The sequence below is a fragment of the Phyllobates terribilis genome, unplaced genomic scaffold (genome assembly GCF_046119375.1).
Source record: "Phyllobates terribilis strain yellow unplaced genomic scaffold, ASM4611937v1 Scaffold_3__8_contigs__length_932513732, whole genome shotgun sequence".
In the NCBI taxonomy this organism is placed as follows: Eukaryota; Metazoa; Chordata; class Amphibia; order Anura; family Dendrobatidae; genus Phyllobates; species Phyllobates terribilis.
The window spans coordinates 256,489,408-256,512,475 of record NW_027362763.1 but is presented as its reverse complement, the minus strand read 5'-3'; the positions used below and the strand labels follow the sequence as shown (position 1 = coordinate 256,512,475).

The following is a 23,068-nucleotide window of genomic DNA, read 5'->3' as shown; positions in this document are numbered from 1 at the left end:
TCCTCAGCATGGATTTACTACAGCAGTTTCCGCCTCTAGAAAGAAACAGGAAGAAGAAAACCCCAAAGTTTGTATTACGCAGACTACTCTCCAGACTCCATAAGAATGGAAAAAGCATTTGCAACATTCTAGGTGGAACATCTGAGCAAAACTGAGTAAGGCTGTGTAATTCCGCTGCAGAAACGCATGGTAGAAGGTCTGCTATGTTTCCCAATGATAATCCACATGTGCTGTGCACATACTGCGGATTATCATTGCAGAAAAATCCACAGCACTACAAATTATTCTGCATAATCATGGCGTTTTCTCCGCCATTGGCTTGCACTCAATCGCATAATATCCACATCACTACATGTTCACATGCGGATATTATGAGATTCAATGTGTGGATGGTACCCGGGTTTGGAGAAGAGGAGACTCTCATCCAGACCCAGGTACCATAGTACCTGTAAAAAAAAAAAAAAAAAAAAAAAAAAAAAACACTAATTAAAATAAAAAAAAAACATTATACTTACCTTCTGATGGCCCCCAGTCTCCTCAGCGATCCGTCCTGGCTTCCCGGCAGCTCGCGATGGTCTAAAAGGACCTGCCATGACGTCATTTAGTCATGTGACCAGACACATCAGATAAGCAGATCGGGGGCCATCAGAAGGCAAGTATAATATTTATTTTTTACCATTCATTTACGGTCACACTATATAAATCCATGTCGGTTGCATGGATTTATATAGTGTGACCAAGTTGTCAAGCACTTTCCAAGTAAGGAAAAAAAATAAATAATCGCTTGACAACCGGCATGCGAAATCGTATGTGCAAAATGCTTCACTTCCGCATGTCCCTGGCAGGAAAAACACATGTAAAATCCGCATGCGTTTTTTTTTCTGCCAGGGAGATGCAGAAACGCTCAGGAAAAATCCGCAGCAATTCTGCATCGTGGGCACATAGCCTAAAGGAACCAAATACTCAGGAGCACTCGTGATCAGTTAGAGGGCTGAAAACCTATGTTCAGTATAATGTTAAACAGCTATATACGCTTCTGCAATCTTAAAAATCCCTGATGTGCAATACATACGAGGATTTGTTACTGGTGGGACTCCAGGTTTAAAGATCCCCACTGTTTCTCTAGAGAAAATATATAAGAGTTCTTGCTAGGCTACGTTCCCATAACGAGCTTTTGGTGCTGCATGTTTTTTTTGCAGTGTTAAAAACACAGCATCTTACAGTTCCAGCAAAGTGGATGGGATTTATAGAGATCTCCTGCCCACTGTGCTTTTCTTAATGCGCCGTGAATGGACCTGCGGTGCGTTTTTCAAATCCGCAGCATGTTGATTTCTCTTGCAGGTACACTGAGATTTGTGTGTGAATTTTACCAATAGACTTGCATTAGATGCAGAAAATCCGCAGAAAGGAGGAAAAAAAAAAAACACTTTCGTGTGATTTTAGAACGTTTCCATGGTTGAAGTGCATCAAAACCTCATCCAAGTAGGCCAATAAAAAAAGTTTTGTTAGAGTGAAAATACAGGAAGTATCAAAAACAAAACAGGAAACACCAAAAAAACAAAACAATAATAAAAAATAAATAAATAAAAAAAAAAAAACACGCAATGTCAAAAACACACAAAAATGAAAAGGGAAAAAAAAAAAAAAAAAATGTAACCCAATTTAAATAGGAGCATAAATTCTGCAACATTAAAAACGCAGCAAAAACTCATTGTGGGAATGTAGCCTGAGGGTCCAGGAGCATCAGCTACTCCCAGTTTTATTTAGATATGCATCACAGTCTATCCACTGTCTTCAGCTTTCCTAAGTAAAGCCAAATAAAGTTGATAGTAGCCTGTGTGAATATGCTTTCTAATTAACACTTTAAGGGTCTCAAAGCCTGAAGCGCCATTACACTTTGGAGAATCTTTTCTCATAAGTAGATTCCTATTAGAACACATTCAGTATTTTACATCAGTGTTTGTTCCACTCCTGAATTTGGCTTACAATCAGAGGAAAAGTATAATAGAAACAAGTCACCACTTCGGCATTTTTTTTTTTTTTTTTTTTTTTTTTTTTAACCCTCTCCTGGTTTTGGCTTACAAATATTGAAGGTGTGAACATGGCCTTACTGGAAGTACAGTTCCTTTTGTAAATATTGTAACAAACTCACCAAGGCTACATCTGTCTATTTACAAAATTGTGAAATAAGACTGTAAAATAAACAGATCACATGTAAACAAAAAGAATCCCAATTCAGTAGTCAGAGGTAGGGAACACCAACCACACTGTGGCATCAATCCAATGAGGCCTGGCATCATAACCAGCATGGATTCATGAGCACCCACCCGTACAGTAACTGCACCCTCCGTGCCCCCTCCCAAAGAAAAGCAAAGAAGCCACATCATGTTATGTCACAATGAATCTGTATTCAACATACTTTAAAACAGAAGAGGAAAAACTTGTTCTAGCATGTCCAAGAAATAAAATGACACTGGTTTATAGTCTTGTGGTACATCACATTTCCTTTTTGTAAGATCTCAGGCCTCTGTGCAATGATAAAGCCACTGCTTGCCAAGTAAAAGTTAAAAACAAGGAGTAATAAGACTGTAACCCTTTCTGTGCCGTATTGTTGTTGGCGCAAGACAAAATTTGTTAGCCAACTTCCAAAATCCCTTCCCCCCCCTTAAAAATGTGCAAGACATGGAAATGACATTTACAGGCTCAGATATAGGTTCCAGGGACAATAGTTCCCTTTGTCCACTGCTTGTTCAGTGTGATTACCAAGAGGAAACTGTTAAGTAGTTTGCAGAATAGGAGATAATGGGATTTTGTGGAGATTTCACAGGTTGGCACCGGCTGGAACAGCTGAATTTTGAAGGCACTCTGGGTGCTGGTGACCCTGGTACACAAGTCATTGTTTCATTGTCTATTAAATATAGCTGGGCATCAAAAAACAGTTATTGCCAGCACATGAAAAAAAAAAAAAGAAAAACACATTTTCACAGCTGATAAAAAAAATAATAACAATCTTCCCAAATTCCCATTTTATACAGCAGGTAAACAAAATAGATTTCCCCCTCTCATCCCCACACACACACTAACATACACCACAGGGGAGCAGACAAGCTGCCCACGCCAGTTGGCATCATTGTAGATGTGCAATACTTATGAATGGATACTCTGTAACAACAATCCCACTTTGCATAGAAGTATGTGATATGACAGTCAGAGGGGGGGGGGGGGGGGGAGAGCCCATGCCTCCTGGCCAGGGCACAGGGCTCATCCTGGCCCTCACCCCTTCAGCAAACTTTTCTTCTCCACTCTGCAGACCCCAGTGACGTCTCAGCAGGATAGATCCTTCAGAGCTGAAATCCAGAGATGCAAAGTTGGTTGCAATCACGTTACAACAAGTGACACAGTGCATTGTAAACCAAAAGGGCCACCTCAGAGGATGACACAGGACGAGCAGCATTGATCGTCCCCATTGGGCTGGGAAGCATAGTTCATCTGCCTGACGATCTCTGCGAACAGTTCATCCACAGAGGCTTTGTTTTTCGCAGAAGTTTCCATGAAGGGACAGTTCCAGTCATCGGCCAAAGCCTTGCCTTCCCCATAGGAGACCTCCCTCTCCCCCTCCAGGTCCACCTTGTTGCCCACCAGGATCATGGGCACCTTCTCATACCTCTTCACCCTGATGATCTGGTCCCTCATGGGCTTGATGTCCTGGAAGCTCTGCTGGTTCACCAGGCTGTACACCAGGATAAAGCCCTGGCCGTTCTTGATGTACAGATCTCTCATGGAGGCGAACTGCTCCGTGCCCGCAGTGTCCAGGATCTCCAGCACCGAGGGCGACGAGTCCACCTCGATCTCCTTCCTGTAGAAGTCCTCAATGGTGGGGTCATATTTCTCTATGAACGAGCCTGTGACAAACTGCACGGTGAGGGCAGATTTCCCCACCCCGCCTGAGCCCAGCACCACTACTTTGTATTCTCTCATGGCTCCTGGCTGTCTGCTGCTCGCCGGCTGCTGGACTGAGAGGGAAGGCAGCAACTCACTTCATCAGCTCCACATGCAACAAAGGCGAGTGGGCTCAGCTCCGGCTCTGCTGTGCTCTCTGCCCGCAGCTCTCCATTCCTCTCTGAGGCTGCAGCCCACACTCTACTTATCTTCAATTACACTTGCATTTTGTTACTTCTTTGCATTTATTGGCTGCTCAGGCTGTCAGTCTGGAATGTCGCGCCGTGATTGGCTCAGCTGATTAGCTGCAGAGAAAGTCCTCTCATTAGTCAAACATGAGTCATTTCCCATTGGCTGCCGGTGCGCGGCCCGTGATTGGCTGTGCGCGGCATTGCCAGGATGGTTCCATGTAGTCCCTCACATGAATCACCTTCCCTCCCATTACCCGCCTCATAACGTCTCATTATACATGTCCTCTTCACGACACCTTGCACTTACGTCCATCAAAGTCCTTCAGCGTCTGTTAAGTTTTTTTTTTTATCTGCTTTTGAGAAAGCTGTGTGCCTAATATTACTGCACTGGTAATTGCAGCAGGTAGTCACCCAGCTTTCCTAGAAGGTTGAATGGCTATACTGCCGGCTGTACTAGTCACTCTTCTAAGTAATCAATCTTCATTCAGGACTATAGGAAAGCTGACTGACACCCTTGTCAGCGTTATAATGGCGGACATATTGGTTGTCACACAGCTTTACTACTAATAAAAACAAGGAGATACATTAAGGGGGTTGTCCGGCCTCAGGCTACAAGTCTGCAGTCATCTATGTGACTGCAGACTTGTGAATCCTCACATTGCGTGCACTACATGCTGCGAGGAGTCTCAGGGAGCAGGAGCGGCGGGCGCGTGACCACAAGTATGTCACATGCTATCAAGATGGACGCAGCCTCGCTCAGTGCAAGTGTCTAGTCGAAATGTGTCGGAAGTATGCAAATCTCACATGACCGCCTGCTTCTAGCACCAGCACTGGAGAACCCTCACAGCGAGTAGTGCGCGCGATCTAGGGATTCACAAGTCTGCAGTCGCAGAGTGACGGCAGACTGGTAGCCTAAGGCCTGACACAGTCTAGTCGGAATGTGGCTGGAAGTATGCAAATCACGTACTTGACCGCCTTCTAGCGGAGAATCCTCATGGTGTGTGTGTTGTGTTGTGAGGATTCACAAGTCTGCTGTTACATAGAGTCCCTGCAGACTTGTAGCCTAAACCCGGGCAACCCCTTTAATAACCAATCAGGGCAAAGCCGGTTTCAGGTTCATGCTGGCCCTCGGGGCTCATTCAGATGTCAGTGATTTTTCTCGAATGCAAAAAACAAACTAATTTCCATCTCTGATTTCGATGAGATTTTCTTCAGACTTTGTTCAGTGTTTCATCGGTTTTTCTCGTATGCAAAAAAAAACAAAACTCACAATTGGCATCAGCGTGCTGTCCGATATCTTCACTGACCCATGGACATGCATTGTTGAGTTTAGTCTGTGACTCAGATCAATATCAGACATATATCTCCTTGATTTTATCCTCAAAAATACACAGACATTTGAACAGTTTCATAGGCTATACGGCTACGTTCCCACAATGAGTTTTTGGTGCATTTTTGATGTTGCAGAATTTCTGCGGCTATTATTTCAATTAGGTTACTTGTGCTTTTTCATTGAGTTTTTGGCTGCGCTTTTTAATATGCGTTTTTGTCTCTGTGTTGTGTGTCATATTTTAAATAAAGCTACTTTGTTTTTCATACTTCTTGGTTGTTTGCTTTGACAAAACTTTATTGATATGTTTAGGTGTAGATTACGTGTGTTTTTTTGCTGCGGATTTTCTGCATCTAATGTAAGTCTATGGGGAAAATCCGCACAGAAAACTCACCGCAGGTCAATTTACACAGCGTTAAAAAAAAGGACAGTGGGCATGAGATTTCTATAAATCCCATCCACTTTGCTGAAACTGTAAGATGTCACGTTTTTAACGCAGCAAAAACACTCAGCGTCAAAAACGCACACAAAGCTCTTCATGGGAATGTAGCCTAGGGCTACATTCCCACGATGAGTTTTTGGTGCGTTTTTTACGCTGCAGATTTTTGAAAAAATGCAAGTAACCTATTTTACTTAATGGATGCAGAATTGGTGGAGAAAATCTTCAACATCAAAAACTCACCAAAAGCTCATCGTGGGAACATACCCTAAGGGAACGTTCCCACGATCAGTGTTTGTTCACACAGTTGGGTTTCTGCATGAATTCCGCACCTCAGCTCACTTGCGTTTTTCATTGCGTTTTTGCCGCATGTTTTTTTTTTCTCTCTTTAGATCAGATGTGCAAAGATATAGATGGATATCTGTGAGATATATAATTAGTGCTTTGCGTGTGTAGTTTGGTGATAAGTGTCTGGTGCTGGTGATATTCTAACCATTGGCACAACAACCTACCTAAGTGGTGAAAATAAATCCAATGTTTTCTAAGGTAAAATAAATGTCGCCATTTTCTGAGACCCGATGCATTTTTCGTGATCTGGGGCTGGGTAAGGACTTATTTTTTGCGCACAGAGCTGACGTTTTTATTGATACCATCTTGGGATAGATACAATGTTTTGATCAACTGTTATTGCATTTTATTACAATGTTGTAGTGACTAAACGTAAAAGTAAAACTTTTTTTTTTTGCTTTTTACTGACTTTAATAGTCCCCTTAGGAGACTTGAATCCGATCCGATCGCCTGTGCTACACATAGCAGGGCTTCAGCCACAGGCCAGCGTTCATAGGAGATTCACAATGACAAGCACATGGGTCTTCTGCAGACAACTCATCGGCGCCCTGCGATCACGTGACAGGGGCACCGATAAGCGTGTCTTGTGACGCATTTCCTGCTAGCGCGAGTTAAATGCCGCTGTCAGAGATTGATAGCGGCGTTTAACTTAGCAGCGGGTGGATCGTGATTCCACCCATGGCTGGTAGATGCACATAACAGCTGATCAGATCAGCTGCCATGTGCAGGGAAATATGTGGGCTCAGCACCAGAGCCCGCATCAACACCAGGGACATGGCTGATGACGTATCATGAAGGTTAAACTGGTTCATGGTTTGGAAATTTTGAAGCGGTCAAAGAAGTGCCATGCTCATAATTTGAGAGGCTTTCTCTGATTTCTATACTAAACACTATAGAGTGAAAGCCGCTGGCAACAGAGTTGCTGCAAAAACATAGACAAAAATGAAGCGGCAGTAGGAAGACAACTGCTGGTATTTTCTTGAAGCTGCTACACCAGGGAAAACTCAGTGGCTGCGCCAGCATCTAACTGACACCATGTTCACATACCCTTACAGAATACCCTTGACATTCTCTCAAGAAGCTTCCTCAGGTAGTTACTAGTGATGAGCGAGCACTAAAATGCTCGGGGTACTCGTTGTTCGAGTCGAGCAAATTGGAATGCTCGAGTGCTCGGTCCAAGTAACGAGCCCAATGCAAGTCTATGGGAAACTCGAGCATTTTTCCGGCGGCTCCCCCCAGCGGTCTGCAGAGGACCTAAAAATTGACCAAATCGATGGGAACAGTTCTCAAATGACATAGGAACAGCATGGGGAAGACCCCTGGAAGCATTTCTGACTCCCAGGTCACTGCTGTCAACAACGTTGTCAGAGGTATTACGCCACTTTTACTGACTCACAATAAAACATATAAAAATGAAACCAAAATGGATTTTCTTGGGAAATATGTTAAGGAACATACCTTTCCAGGGTAATGACTTGTATATAAGGCAAAATAAATATACAGAGACAAAAATGCTCCTCCACACCTTGGGTTATCTTCACACGTAGCGTTTTTGATGCGAATTTTGCACATTTGCATTGCTTTCAACCAAGACAAATGCATTCATCGGGATATGTCATTTTAACATTTTACAACCTTATCTGGCCATGTGGTGTGTGACATATCATCAGACACATCCTGTTTCATTTATGATGGAGGGACTCTGAAAGTGACAAAGCCTATTTTTATAGGGCCATCAGGCAGCCCTTACTATTCTTAAAGGGCCAGCAGTCGGCCCTTACTATTGTTAGAGAGCCATCAGCCCGCTATGTTTTGTTGTTACCATTATTAACGAGTGGGCCTCCTATACTGTTATTGCGAATGCAGTGACTGCACCTGCTGCCAAAAATTTTGGAGGAACTCCAATGCCCCTTGCAAGAGACGTAGAGGTCGGAGGGCCTCCTTCAAAAAATGCTCCCGTTATTGCGAACTGTGTCTCCCATACTGTTTGCCTATGCAGTGAAGCAACGGCTGCCAAAAATTTGGAGGAACTCCAATGCCCTTTGCAAGAGATGTAGAGGATGGGGGGCCTCCTGCAAAAAATGCTGCCATTATTAGGAAGTATGTCTCCCATACTGTTTGCCTATGTAGTGAAGCAACGGCTGCCAAAAATTTGGAGGAACTCCAATGCCCCTTGCAAGAGACGTAGAGGTTGGAGGGCCTCCTGCAACAAATGCTCCCAATATTAGGAAGTGTGTCTCCCATACTGTTTGCCTATGCAGTGAAGCAACTGCTGCCAAAAATTTGGAGATACTCCAATGCCCCTTACAAGAGACGTAGAGGTCGGAGGGCCTCCTGAAAACAATGTTCCCATTATTAGGAAGTGTTTCTCCCATACTGTTTGCCTATGCAGTGAAGCAACGGCTGCCAAAAATTTGGAGGAACTCCAATGCCTCTTGCAAAAGACGTAGAGGTCAGAGGGCTTCCTGCAACAAATGCTCCCAATATTAGGAAGTGTGTCTCCCATACTGTTTGCCTATGCAGTGAAGCAACGGCTGCCAAAAATTTGGAGCAACTCCAATGCCTCTTGCAAGAGACGTAGATATGTTGATATGGTACATGTGGTGGTGATATGGTGGTGGAGGATGAGGATGCGCAGAAGGAGGAGGACAAGAGAAACTAGACAAAATCAGGAAGCATATACCCATGTCTGGGTGTGAAGACAGAGGTTAATGGGAATAGAGTTAGACCTCCATAAAAAAAGACACTGTATTTCAGTTTATGTTACGCTGCTGTTATTCGGTTGTGTTGAGAAGTCTGGCCCAATCCAGCCCTTGTTCATTTTTATAAGAGTCAGCCTGTCAGCATTTTCAGTTGACAGGCGGATGCGCCTATCGGTTATAATTCCACCAGCGGCACTAAAAACTCGCTTTGACAAAACGCTAGCAGCAGGGCAGGCCCGGACCTCCAAAGCATAGAGAGCCAGTTCATGCCACATGTCCAGCTTTGATACCCAATAATTATAAGGCACAGAGGAATCACTGAGGACGTTGGTACGGTCGGCAAGGTACTCCCTCACCATCTTCTGAAACTTTTCCTTCCCTGGGAGAATACCCCACGCCTCAGGGCCTGTGCAATGGGAGGGTCTGAGAAAACTGTTCCAGAACTTTGACAGTGTTCCCCTGCCTCTGCTGGATTGCATTTGTGTCTCTCTTGTCTGTACTCCTTGGTTGTCCAATGAACTGTGACCTCTGCCACCAGTGTTTTCAGATGGGAATTTTTTAAATAATTCCGCAACAAGGGCCTTCTCGTACTGCCCCATTTTATTAGGCCTGTCCTGCAAGGGAATAAGAGACAGAAAGTTCTCCTTGTAGCGTCGGTCTAGAAGTGTCACCAACCAGTAATGACTGTCACCCAAAATTTGGACAACGAGAGGGTCACGGGAAAGGCAGCATAACATTAACTCAGCCATGTGTGCCAGACTGCAAAGATGCAAGACTTCTGTGTCCTCACCAAGAGGATGACTGACCATGCTCTCCTCCTCCTTCTCTTCCTCCTCCTCCTTGCTGTCCTCAGGCCATCCACGCTGAACAGATAGTATGACAGTTGTGCAGGTAGTACCATCTATAGCGCATGAAACTAGCTCCTGTTCTTCCTCTTCCTCCTCTTCTTCATTGTCACCCAATCCAAGTTGGGATGAGATTAGGCTGGGCTTTGTGGAATCACCCTGTATGGCTTCTTGCCCCATCTCATTGTGCTCCGCCTGCAATGCATCCTCTTAAATTGAGAGCAGAGAGCGTTTCAAAAGACAGAGAAGCAGGATGGTGACTGTAGAGTCGGCGTCCCTGCCTCCTGCTAGGCAGGGACGCTGTTCCCCTCATCTCTCCGCTCCGTGCCCGGCGTCTTCCTCCCGCCCTGCTGGCAGCGCGCGCTGCTTCCCGGCCACGGTGCTTAGGGCGCGCGCGCTCCCCCTCTCTTAAAGGGGCCGCGCGCGCCGTCCTAAGGAGTCCCCGGCCAATGGCTGGAGGACTTCACCATATATAAGGCACTTCTTCCAAAATGGAGGTGCCCGAGCAATGTTGTTGCAAAGCCTTCACTCTGCTTCAGCCCTCAGGTCCCGTTGCCTGTTACCTGCCAGTCACCTGCCAGATTCCTGCTTGTTACCTGCCAGTCACCTGCCAGATTCCTGCTTGATACCTGCCTGATATCCGTTTACCTGCTTGCAAGCCTGCGGTCCGACGGTCTGCCTTCCGACACGTGTCAGTCTGTCTATGGACCAGCCTGCCCGCTCACCTGGGAGCGCTCATCTGCCACCTGCCTGCTAGCCTACCTGGAGGCTCCGCCGTCACTTGCCGTGACCACCTGCCTGTCCAGAGACTCTTGCCTGCTCACCTGGGAGCGCTCACCTGCTACCTGTCTGCTAGCCTACCTGGAGGCTCCGCCGTAACTTGCCGTGACCACCTGCCTGTCCAGAGACTCTTGCCTGCTCACCTGGGAGCGCTCACCTACTACCTGTCTGCTAGCCTACCTGGAGGCTCTGCCATCACTTGCCGTGACCACCTGCCCGTCCAGAGACTCTTGCCCGCTCACCTGGGAGCGCTCACCTGCTACCTGCCTGCTAGCCTACCTGGAGGCTCTGCCGTCACTTGCCTTGACCACCTGCCTGTCCAAAGACTCTCGCCCGCTCACCTGGGAGCGCTCACCAGCCACCTGCCTGCTGTCCTTCTACCCAGAGACTGTCCCTGTCACTTGCCGTGAGTACCCGTCCTTCTACTCAGAGACTGTCCCTGTCACTTGCCGTGACTACCTGCCCTTCTACCCAGAGACTGTCCCTGTCACTTGCCGTGACTACCTGCCCGTCTTCCCTGGGAGCCACCCGCTTCCTTACAAGGACCGCCCCCTTGTATAGTTGCTCAGAGGTTCCGCCTCCCAGACCCGTTACAGTGACGATAATTATGGCATCATCGCCGCTCACCATCTTGGTGGAGTCCTTAAAGTTTTGGAGGATGGTACAAATGTCTGACATCCATGTCCACTCCTGAGGTTTTATGTGTGGAATCTGACCTGAATACCGACGGCCTTGTTGATGCTGATAGTCAACAATTGCCCTCTTCTGCTCACAAATCCTTCCCAACATCTGCAATGTAGAGTTCCAACGTGTGGGGACATCGCAGATCAGTCGGTGAGCTGGAAGCTGCAAACGCTGCTGAACCACAGCAAGGGCGGCGGAAGCTGTAGCTGACTTTCTAAAATGGGCACACAGGCAGCGTACTTTTACAAGCAGATCCAACAGATCCGGGTAGGATTTGAGAAACTGCTGAACCAGGAGGTTAAGCACATGGGCCAGGCATGGTACGTGTGTGAGCTCGCCTCACCTCAGAGCCCCCACCAGGTTCCGACCATTGTCACACACGACCATGCCTAGCTGTAGGTTCAGTAGTGTCAGCCACAGATCTGCCTGCTCTTTCAGAGCTGTCCACAACTCTTCAGCGTTGTGTGGTTTGTCACCTAAGTATATTAGCTTTAGTACAGCCTGTTGTCGCTTGGCCGAGGCAGTGATGCAGTGCTTCCAGCTTGCGACTGATGTGGTCATTTCAGAGATGGAGGTGGAAGAGGAGGAGGAGAAGGTACAGGAGCTGTCGAATGTGGGGGCAACCCGGATTGACCCAGGGCCCGCAATCCATGGCGTCGGGAGGACGTGTTCCGTCCCAAGGTCCGACTGGGTCCCGTCTTCCACAATATTAACCAAGTGTGCCGTCAGTGAGATGTACCGTCCCTGCCCACAAGCACTTGTCCACGTGTCTGTGGTTAAGTGGACTTTCCCAGTAACTGCGTTGTTGAGGGCACGGCTAATGTTGTGGGACACTTGTTCGTGTAATTCGGGGACAGCACACCGGGAGAAATAGTGGCGGCTGGGGACCGATTACCAAGGGACGGCCGCCGCCATCAGGTTGCAGAAAGCTTCCTTCTCCACGAGACTAAAGGGCAACATTTCGAGTGCAAGCATTCGCGAAATGTGTGAATTTAGTAGTGTGGCCTGTGGGGCGTTGGCTGCGTATTTGCGCTTACGTTCCAAGGACTGGGGTAGGGACAACTGAACGCTGCGATGGGACAAGGACATGGATGTGCTTGCTGATGGTGCTAGGGTGCTAGTTAAGAGTGTGCAACGAGAGGTGCAGGGCGGGAGTCATCTTGGCATGTGCCATGGACGGGATTGGCGTGCACGCACAACAGCGGAAGAAGCAGTGGTGTCACCCGCAGACACTGTTGCTGGACCATGGGGTTCGGCCCACTTAGTCGGGTGCTTTGCTGCCATGTGCCTGATCATGCTGGTGGTGGTCAGGCTGCTAGTTTTGCTACCCCTGCTAATGCTGGCCTGGCAGGTGGTGCAAATGGCCTTTTTGGGGTTATCTGCAGAGTCTTTAAAAAATAACCAGACTCGGGAAGCCCTAACAGTTTCATTGGCAACTTCTGTTGTCTTGGCGTTATGAGGAACGCTTTCCTGCCTTGTGTCTGCGGCCACCACACTTCTTCTTCCTGTCTGTTGTGGTGCTATGCCTCCCTCCCCCTGTGTTCTGCTGTCCTCCCTCTGTATGTCCCCCTGCCAGGTTGGGTCAGTTACTATATTCTCCACCACCTCGTCTTCCGCTTACGCACCCTGGTCCTCCTCATGACTTTCTGGCAATTGTGTCTCATCATCATCATCATCCACCTCTTGCGACAGTAATTGCACTTTCCCACCGTCGCCTTCGTATGACTGTGGCTGCTCCAATATTTGGGCATCACTACACGCGTTCTCCTCTTGACTCTCTTGAAGCTGGCCGGGCGAGAGGCCCAAATCTACAAATGGAAAAGTGAACAGCTCTTCTGAGTGTCCAAGTGTAGGATCAGTTGTCTCCGGGCACTCGGCATCGTGGGAGGAAGGAGGATCAGGGTGAGGAATATGCGGTCCAGACTCACTTCTACTGAGACTTGACTGGATTGAAGACAGGGTTGTGGTGGCTAAGTGACTGGAAACATTATCTGCTATCCAACCATTAACCTTTTGACACTGCTCTGTGTTCCATAGCAGTGTTCTGAGGTCCCCTAGTAATTGGGAAAGGAAGGTTGAGCAACAAGATGTGGGTTTTTGTTATGGCACTATTTCAGCTTTCCCACGGCCACGTCCTTGTCCCCTGCATGCACCATCACGTCCACTTCCCCGTCCCTTGCCACTCACCTTGCCCATTTTTAATGGAGAACAATATTTTCCACGTTCACGAGAAATGGCTGATTTTGGAACGCAGTTATATGTGATAGGTTTGACAGAGAACCACGGTTTTAAATAGCAGGCCTGTAATTTGCTAATACTATTCTTCACAGACATCTAATGTGAATAGCTTGACCGACACACTGCAACAAAATGAAAATGGAAGAAATGTCTGATTTTGGAACACTGTTATAGGTGTTATGTCTGACAGAGAACCACAGTTTTAAGTAGCAGGCTTGTAATTTGCTAATACTATCCTTCACAGACACCTAGTGTGAATAGCTTGACCGACACACTGCAACAGAATGGAAAAGGAGTTTAAATTTCTGGATTTTTATCGCTGAAATATGGAACAGATCTGGCTTAATTCTGCAGTGAGAACAAGCAAATGGAGCAGAAAAATGGTGTATTCGGGATTGCTTTTTAAGCAAATAGCCATGATTAAGATAAAAAAATTTCTTTACCTGGCCCCTGATATCTGGGGCTATGTCTACAAATATCTGTAAGACCAGGAGCAGCAGAAACGTTCAATGGACCCTCTTGCACTATATGCACTGCAGTCTGCCACATACACTGCCTGCCTGCTTAATTCCTGCTATCACCACTGAATATATGCAGCTGGATTAGTCCTCAGAAGCACGGTGAGTTCAGATGGATATACACACATATATATATATATATATATATATATATATATATATATATATATATATATATATATATATATACTGTATATACTGCTCAAAAAAATAAAGGGAACACTTAAACAACAGAATTTAACTCCAAGTAAATCAAACTTCTGTGAAATCAAACTGTCCACTTGGGAAGCAACACTGATTGACAATCAATTTCACATGCTGTTGTGCAAATGGAATAGACAATAGATGGAAATTATTGGCAGTTATCAAGACACCCTCAATAAAGGAGTGGTTCTGCAGGTGGGGACCACAGATCACATCTCAGTACCAATGCTTTCTGGCTGATGTTTTGGTCACTTTTGAATGTTGGTTGTGCTTTCACACTCGTGGTAGCATGAGACGGACTCTACAACCCACAGAAGTTGCACAGGAAGTGCAGCTCATCCAGGATGGGACATCAATGCGATCTGTGGCAAGAAGGAATGCTGTGTCTGTCAGTGTAGTGTCCAAAGGCTGGATGCGGTACCAGGAGACAGGCCAGTACACCAGGAGATGTGGAGGGGGCCGTAGGAGGGCAACAACCCAGCAGCAGGACCGCTACCTCCGCCTTTGTGCAAGGAGGAATAATAATAATAATAATTTTTATTTTTATACCGCCAATATGTTCCGCAGCAATTTACACTTTTAGGGGGGACTTATTCAAACAATACGGAACAAACATTTCTCAAATCAAAAGGAGTGAGAGCCCTGTTCGCAAGCTTACAGTCTATGAGGAAATGGGGGAGACACAAACTGTACATATATTGTATAATGCAGCCTTGATATACTAAATAGGATAAATAATAATACCTGGACTGGTCGCCAGCCAGTATGTGTACAGTCCTGACCGAGGCTATTAAGTACATGGCTGGTATGAACCTGAAATTGAAGAAGATTTTAATATGGGGGAAAACTGGAACGGACAGATAGTATGTTTAGGCGATACGCCAGTCTAAAGAAATGGGTTTTTAGGGTCCGCTTGAAACTGTGGATATTGGGAATTAATTGAACTGTCCAGGGTAGTGCATTCCAAAGCAGAGGAACAGGAGGAGCACTGCCAAAGCCCTGCAAAATGACCTCCAGCAGGCCACAAATGTGCATGTGTCTGCACAAACGGTTAGAAACCGACTCCATGAGGGTGGTATGAGGGCCTGACGTCCACAGATGGGGGTTGTGCTCACAGCCCAACACCGTGCAGGACGCTTGGCATTTGCCACAGAACACCAGGAATGGCAAAGTCGCCACTGGTGCCCTGTGCTCTTCACAGATGAAAGCAGGTTCACACTGAGCACATGTGATAGACGTGACAGAGTCTGGAGACGCCATGGAGAGCGATCTGCTGCCTGCAACATCTTTCAGCACTGCCTTTGGCAGTGGGTCAGTAACGGTGTGGGGTTGCATTTCTTTGGAGGGCCGCACAGCCCTCCATGTGCTCGCCAGAGGTAGCCTGGCTGCCATTAGGTACCGAGATGAGATCCTCAGACCCCTTGTGAGACCATATGCTGGTGCGGTTGGCCCTGGGTTCCTCCTAATGCAGGACAATGCCAGACTTCATGTGGCTGAAGTGTGTCAGCAGTTCCTGCAAGATGAAGGCATTGAAGCTATGGACTGGCCCTCCCGTTCCCCACACCTGAATCCGATTGAGCACATCTGGGACATCATGTCGTTCTCCATCCACCAACATCACGTTGCACCACAGACTGTCCAGGAGTTGGCAGATGCTTTAGTCCAGGACTGTGAGGAGATCCCACAGGAGACCATCCACAACCTCATCAGGAGCATGCGCAGGCATTGTATTGAGTTCATACAGGCACTTGGAGGCCACACACAATACTGAGCCTCATTTTGACTTGTTTTAAGGACATTACATCAAAGTTGGATCAGCCTGTAGTGTGTTTTTCCACTTTAATTTTGGGGGTGACTCCAAATCCAGGCTTCCATTGGTTAATAATTATGATTTCCATTGATGATTTTTGTGTGATTTTGTTGTCAGCACATTTAACTTTGTACAGAACAAAGTATTCAATGAGAATATTTCATTCATTCATTCAGATCTAGGATGTATTATTTGAGTGTTCTCTTTATTTTTTTGAGCAGTGTATATATATATATATATATATATATATATATATATATATATATATATATATATATATATATATATATATATATATATATATATATATATATACAGTACAGACCAAAAGTTTGGACACACCTTCTCATTTAAAGATTTTTCTGTATTTTCATGACTATGAAAATTGTACATTCACACTGAAGGCATCAAAACTATGAATTAACACATGTGGAATTATATACTTAACAAAAAAGTGTGAAACAACTGAAAATATGTCTTATATTCTAGGTTCTTCAAAGTAGCCACCTTTTGCTTTGATGACTGCTTTGCACACTCTTGGCATTCTCTTGATGAGCTTCATGAGGTAGTCACCGGAAATGGTCTTCCAACAAACTTGAAGGAGTTCCCAGAGATGCTTAGCACTTGTTGGCCCTTTTGCCTTCACTCTGCGGTCTCGATTGGGTTCAGGTCTGGTGACTGTGGAGGCCAGGTCATCTGGCGTAGCACCCCATCACTCTCCTTCTTGGTCAAATAGCCCTTACACAGCCTGGAGGTGTGTTTGGGGTCATTGTCCTGTTGAAAAATAAATGATGGTCCAACTAAACGCAAACCGGATGGAATAGCATTCCGCTGCAAGATGCTGTGGTAGCCATGCTGGTTCAGTATGCCTTCAATTTTGAATAAATCCCCAACAGTGTCACCAGCAAAGCACCCCCACACCATCACGCCTCCTCCTCCATGCTTCACGGTGGGAACCAGGCATGTAGAGTCCATCCGTTCACTTTTTCTGCGTCGCACAAAGACACAGTGGTTGGAACCAAAGATCTCAAATTTGGACTCATCAGACCAAAGCACAGATTTCCACTGGTCTAATGTCCATTCCTTGTGTTCTTTAGCCCAAACAAGTCTCTTCTGCTTGTTGCCTGTCCTTAGCAGTGGTTTCCTAGCAGCTATTTTACCATGAAGGCCTGCTGCACAAAGTCTCCTCTTAACAGTTGTTGAAGAGATGTGTCTGCTGCTAGAACTCTGTGTGGCATTGACCTGGTCTCTAATCTGAGCTGCTGTTAACCTGCAATTTCTGAGGCTGGTGACTCGTATAAACTTATCCTCAGAAGCAGAGGTGACTCTTGGTCTTCCTTTCCTGGGGCGGTCCTCATGTGAGCCAGTTTCTTTGTAGCGCTTGATGGTTTTTGCAACTGCACTTGGGGACACTTTCAAAGTTTTCCCAGTTTTTCGGACTGACTGACCTTCATTTCTTAAAGTAATGATGCCCACTCGTTTTTCTTTACTTTGCTGCTTTTTTCTTGCCATAATACAAATTTGAACAGTCTATTCAGTAGGACTATCAGCTGTGTATCCACCAGACTTCTGCACAACACAACTGATGGTCCCAACCCCATTTATAAGGCAAGAAATCCCACTTATTAAACCTGACAGGGCACACCTGTGAAGTGAAAACCATTTCCGGTGACTACCACTTGAAGCTCATCAAGAGAATGCCAAGAGTGTGCAAAGCAGTCATCAAAGCAAAAGGTGGCTACTTTGAAGAACCTAGGATATAAGACATATTTTCAGTTGTTTCACACTTTTTTGTTAAGTATATAATTCCACATGTGTTAATTCACAGTTTTGATGCCTTCAGTGTGAATGTACAATTTTCATAGTCATGAAAATACAGGAAAATCTTTAAATGAGAAGGTGTGTCCAAACTTTTGGTCTGTACTGTATATGTTGTGGAATACCTATACTAACATGACGTTCAATGAAGCTTCTTGTGCTGTGTAATGCACTGCCGTCTGCCACATACACTGCCTGCCTACCTAACTCCTGCTATCACCACTAGTGTTGATCGAGCACTAAAGTGCTCGGGTGCTCGAAGTTCGGGCCGAGCTCGCCGTGATACTCGGGTGCTCGACCCGAGCAACGAGCCCAATGTTAGTCTATGGGAGACCTGAGCATTTTTGGCGCGACACCCCCGGCAGTCTTTTAAAAGCCTAACAAGTGCCCAAAACGATAGTGACAGTGCTCAAATGACATGGAGACAGCATGGGGATTGCCCCAGGAAGCATTTCTGACGCCCAGGTCAATGCTGTCAACAACGTGGTCAGAGGTATTAAGCCACTTTTAAGGGCTCACAATAAAACGTTCAAAAACGAAACTGAAACTGCTTTCCTGTGAAATATGTTAAGGAACTTCCTTTCCAGGGTAAAGAAGACTTGTGTATAAGGTAAAATAAATAACCCCCCCAAAAAAATACTCCTCCACACCTTGGGCTATGTTCACAAGTAGCATTTTTTATGCGTTTTTGCACTTTTGTATTGCTTTCAACCGTGACAAATGCACGGGGCTGGGGGCAGCCGGGTGTCCATAAGCGGTCCCCAGCCGCCCCTATTTCCCCTGTCAACTTCCCCCACACACTTTTCTTAGCCCAGCCTGCTTTAGGGCAGCATTGGACGAGACCACCAGAGAAGCATACTCCTCTGGTGGGCCCCGGCTTCTCCATCAGGGGAGTTGAGAGTGCCAAGGTGAGGAGCATGATGATGATGATAGAAGTTATCATCTGCTTTGTTTTCTTTTAATGCAAGCATAAGTGTGCAGCCTGCCACCCACCCACCCCCAGGCTGCAATGCCATACTGCTAGCTTGCACTTGAAATGGGGCCTTTTAGTTTGGAGGAGGCCGAAGCTGGCCACTACCTCATGGCTGCTTCGGCAGCGAGGTATCCATACTCAGTCCCCAGCCTCCCCTATTTGTCCCGGTGTGCCTTATACATAAGATTAAGTGCGTATACCAAAACATTACCTGTGCCCTCCCCAGTGCATTTAGTGGGAAGGACAGCCTATTCCGCTGTAGTGTGCGCATGCCAAACCCCTGTTCATGGTACATGCGAAGATGCCTCCCACCCTGCACCTGTTGTTGCAGACTTGCAACTATCCCCGTTCAAGTCCTTGTCCCAGGGCAGTGTTCAATTGTACCTCTCCCATTCCTTGCAATGCATGAGCAAGTATGCAGCCTGCCACCCACCCACCCCCAGGCTGCAATACCATACTGCTTGCTTGCACTTGAAATTGGGCCTTTTAGGCATGTGGAGGCGGAATCTGGCCACCACGTCATGGCTGTGTTGGCGGCCTGGAATCCATACTCAGTCCCAAGCCGCCCCGCGGCTGGGTGTCCACACTCGGTCCCCAGCCGCCAGGGGGCGGCTGGGTGTCCACACTCGGTCCCCAGCCGCCAGGGGGCGGCTGGGTGTCCATACTCGGTCCCCAGCCGCCCCGCGGCCGGGTGTCCACACACGATCCCCAGCCGCCTGGGGGCAGCCGAGTGTCCATAAACGGTCCGCAGCCGCCCCTATTTCTCCTTGGAACATCCCCCCACACACTTTTCTTAGCCCGGCCTGCTTTAGGGCAGCATTGGACGAGCCCACCAGAGAACCAGACTCCTCCGGTGGGCCCTGGCTTCTCCATCAGGGGAGTTGAGAGTGCCAAGGTGAGGACCATGATGATGATGATACAAGTTAGCATCTGCTTTGTTTTCTTGGAATGCAAGCGCATGTATGTAGTAGCAGCTAGACCTGAGGTGGTCAGCGTTTTGGCGCATATCCTACATCCTCCGAGGATTGCTGGATGTTTTCCTGCTACTATTCCAGTTCTATGACTCCCATTAAAACAAAGCTTCAGGTGATAATTGATGGATGAGGTAGTGGCAAAGGAGAAAGAGCAGGAGGAACAGGGACCATTCACATCAATATCAGGCCAGTCAACCACATATGTGTTGTAGGATATGTTTCTGTAACAAAAGGAGCGGTTCGGCTACACAGTTATAGGGCATACAGTGAGTGCAATGCCTACCAAAAATTTTGAGGCAATCCAATGCCCCTTGGAAATGACATGGAGGTCAGAGGGCCTTAACTAAACTGTTTTTTCCATTTATAGCAACTGGGTCTCCTGTACACTGTTAGCCTAAGCAGTGAATGGAAGGCTTTCCAAAAATTATGAGGAACTGCAATGCCCCTTCAAACAGACGTGGATTACAGCGTACTAAAAACCTTCTACCCATTATTGGGGAGTGGGCCTCCCTTAGTTTTCGCCTTTGCATTGAAAAGCAAAAGCTGACTAAAATTAGAAGGAAATGCAATGCCCGTTGGAAGAGTCGTGGAGGTTAGAGGTAATTAAAAACAACATTTCAATGCCCCTTGGAAGAGCTGTGGAGTTCAGAGTGGCTTAAGAAGACGCTTTTAATGCCCCTTTGAAGAGACGTGGAGGTCACAGTAGCTTAACAAGACGGTTTTAATGCCCCTCGGAAAAGTGGTGGAGGTCGCAGTAGCTTAACAAGACGGTTTTAATGCCCCTTCCAAGAGCCATACAGTACAGTATCTTAAAAACATTATTCCCTTTATTGAGCAGTGTGTCTCCCATAGTCTTTGCTTATGCCTTCCAAGCAAAAGCTGCCAAAAATTAGGATGGAGGAACTTGCAATGCCCCTTACAAGAGCCATGCAGTACAGCATATTACAAACATAATTCCCATTATTGGGGAGTGGGTCTCCCATAGTGTTTGCTTATGCCTTCCAAGCAAAAGCTTCCAAAAATTAAGACTGAGCAACTTGCAATGCCCCTTACAAGAGCCAAGCAGTACAGCATATTACCAGCATTATTCCCATTATTGGGGAGTGGGTCTCCCATAGTATTTGCTTATGCCTTCCAAGCAAAAGCTTCCAATAATTAGGAGGAAATGCAATGCCCGTCTCTTACAAGAGACGTGGAGGTCAGAGTGGTATAACAAGATGCTTTTAATGCCCCTTACAAGAGACGTGGAGGTCAGAGTGGTATAACAAGATGCTTTTAATGCCCCTCGGAAGAGACGTGGAGGTCAGAGTGGTATAACAAGACGCTTTTAATGTCCCTTACAAGAGACGTGGAGGTCAGAGTAGTATAACAAGACGCTTTTAATGCCCCTTACAAGAGCCATACAGTACAGCATCTTAAAAATATTATTCCCATTATTGGGAGTCGGTCTCCCACAGTCTTTGCTTATGCCTTCCAAGCAAAAGCTGACAAAAATAAGGACGGAGGAACTTTCCATAATGGCAACACGGACCACGGTCACCCTGGTGGTATAGTGGTGGTGGAGGCTGAGGATAAGGAGAAGAACATAAAACAGCCGAAATGAGGAAGCGTATACCCATGTGTGGGTGTGAAGCGGTGCATGTGAATACACCTCCCGAAATAACACAGTAGATTTGACTTTATGTTACTCTGCTGTCATTTGGTGGTGATGAGAAGTCTGGCCCAATCCAGCCCTTGTTCAGTTTGATAAGGGTCAGCTTGTCAGCATTGTCAGTTGACAGGCGAGTGCGCTTATCAGTTATAATTCCCCCAGCGGCACTAAAAACACGCTCCGATAACACGCTAGTGGCAGGGCAGGCCAGGAACTCCAAGGCGTACAGAGCGAGTTCATTCCCAGTGTCCAGCTTGGATACCCAATAATTAAAAGGCACAGAGGAATCACGGAGGACGCTGGTACGGTCGGCAAGGTACTCCCTCACCATCTTTTGAAACTTTCCACTCCTTGTGAGAGTACCCCGCACCTCAGGGTCTGTCCGAAGGGAGGGTCTGAGAAAACTGTCCCAGAACGTTGACAGTGTTCCATGCCTCTGCTGAATTGGAGTTGCCTCTCTCTCGATTGTACGCTTTGGTTGGTTAACGAACTGTGACCTCTGCCGCTAGCGTGTTCAGATGGGAATTTTTTTTAACAGTTCTGCAGCAAGGGCCTTCTGGTACTGGCCCATTTTTGTAGACCTCTCCACCTCAGGAATAAGAGAGTAAAAGTTCTCCTTGTAGCGAGGGTCTACAAGTGTCAACAACCAGTAATGACTGTCACCCAACATTTTGACAACGCGAGGGTCATGGTTAAGGCAGCGTAACATAAAGTCAGCCATGTGTGCCAGACTGGTAACGGGCAAGATTTCCGTGTCCTCACCAAGATGATGACTGACCATGCTCTCCTCCTCCTCCTCCCCCCTGTCCTCAGGCCACCCACGCTGAACCGACGGTATGACACTTGTGCAGGTACTACCGTCTACAGCGCATGATAACAGCTCCTGTTCTTCTTCCTCCTCCTCCTCCTCCTCTCCCTCATTGTCCCCCAATGCACTTTGGGATGAGATGAGCCTGGGCTGTGTGTAATCGCCCACTACGGCTTCTTGATCCATCTCATCATACTCTGGCTGCAATGCCTCCTCTTTAATTCTCTGCAGAGAGCGTTGCAAAAGACAGACAAGTGGGATGCTGATACTAATGATGGCGTCATCGCCACTCACCATCTTGGTGGCCTCCTCAAAGTTTGTCAGGATGGTACATATGTCAGACATCCAGGTCCACTCATGAGGTCTTATGTGTGGAGTCTGACCTGAATATCGACGGCCTTGTTGCAGCTGGTACTCCACTACTGCTCTCTTCTGCTCACAAATCCTTTGCAACATGTGGAGGGTAGAGTTCTAACGTGTGGGGACATCACACACCAGTCAGTGTGCCGGAAGCTGCAAACGCTGCTGCAACACAGCAAGGGCGGTGGAAGCTGTAGCCGACTTGCGAAAATGAGCTGACAGGCGGCGTACTTTCACGAGCAGATCTGGCAACTCCGGGTATGATTTAAGAAACCGCTGAACCACGAGGTTAAGCACATGAGCCAGGCATGGTACGTGTGTGATCTCGCCTCGCCTCAGAGCCGCCACCTGGTTACGGCCATTGTCACACACGACCAAGCCTGGATGTAGGTTCAGCGGTCTCAGCCACAGATCTGCCTGCTCTTTCACAGCTGTCCACAACTCACAAGCAGTGTG

At 46.8% G+C, this 23,068-nt stretch overlaps 1 protein-coding gene across 1 annotated transcript; it reads right to left on the bottom strand.

The window, feature by feature from the left end:
- Positions 1-2,386: 2,386 nt before the first annotated feature.
- RAP2B (RAP2B, member of RAS oncogene family) lies at positions 2,387-4,174 on the bottom strand. Its single transcript, XM_073674752.1, has one exon. The coding sequence runs from the start codon at positions 3,976-3,978 to the stop codon at positions 3,427-3,429; it is 552 nt and encodes a 183-aa protein (XP_073530853.1). The 5' UTR covers positions 3,979-4,174; the 3' UTR covers positions 2,387-3,426.
- Between the last annotated feature and the right edge of the window lie 18,894 nt (positions 4,175-23,068).

Coding starts and splice junctions, on each gene's coding strand:
- RAP2B (XM_073674752.1), bottom strand. CDS start 3,978: ATGAGAGAATACAAAGTAGTGGTGCTGGGCTCAGGCGGGGTGGGGAAA.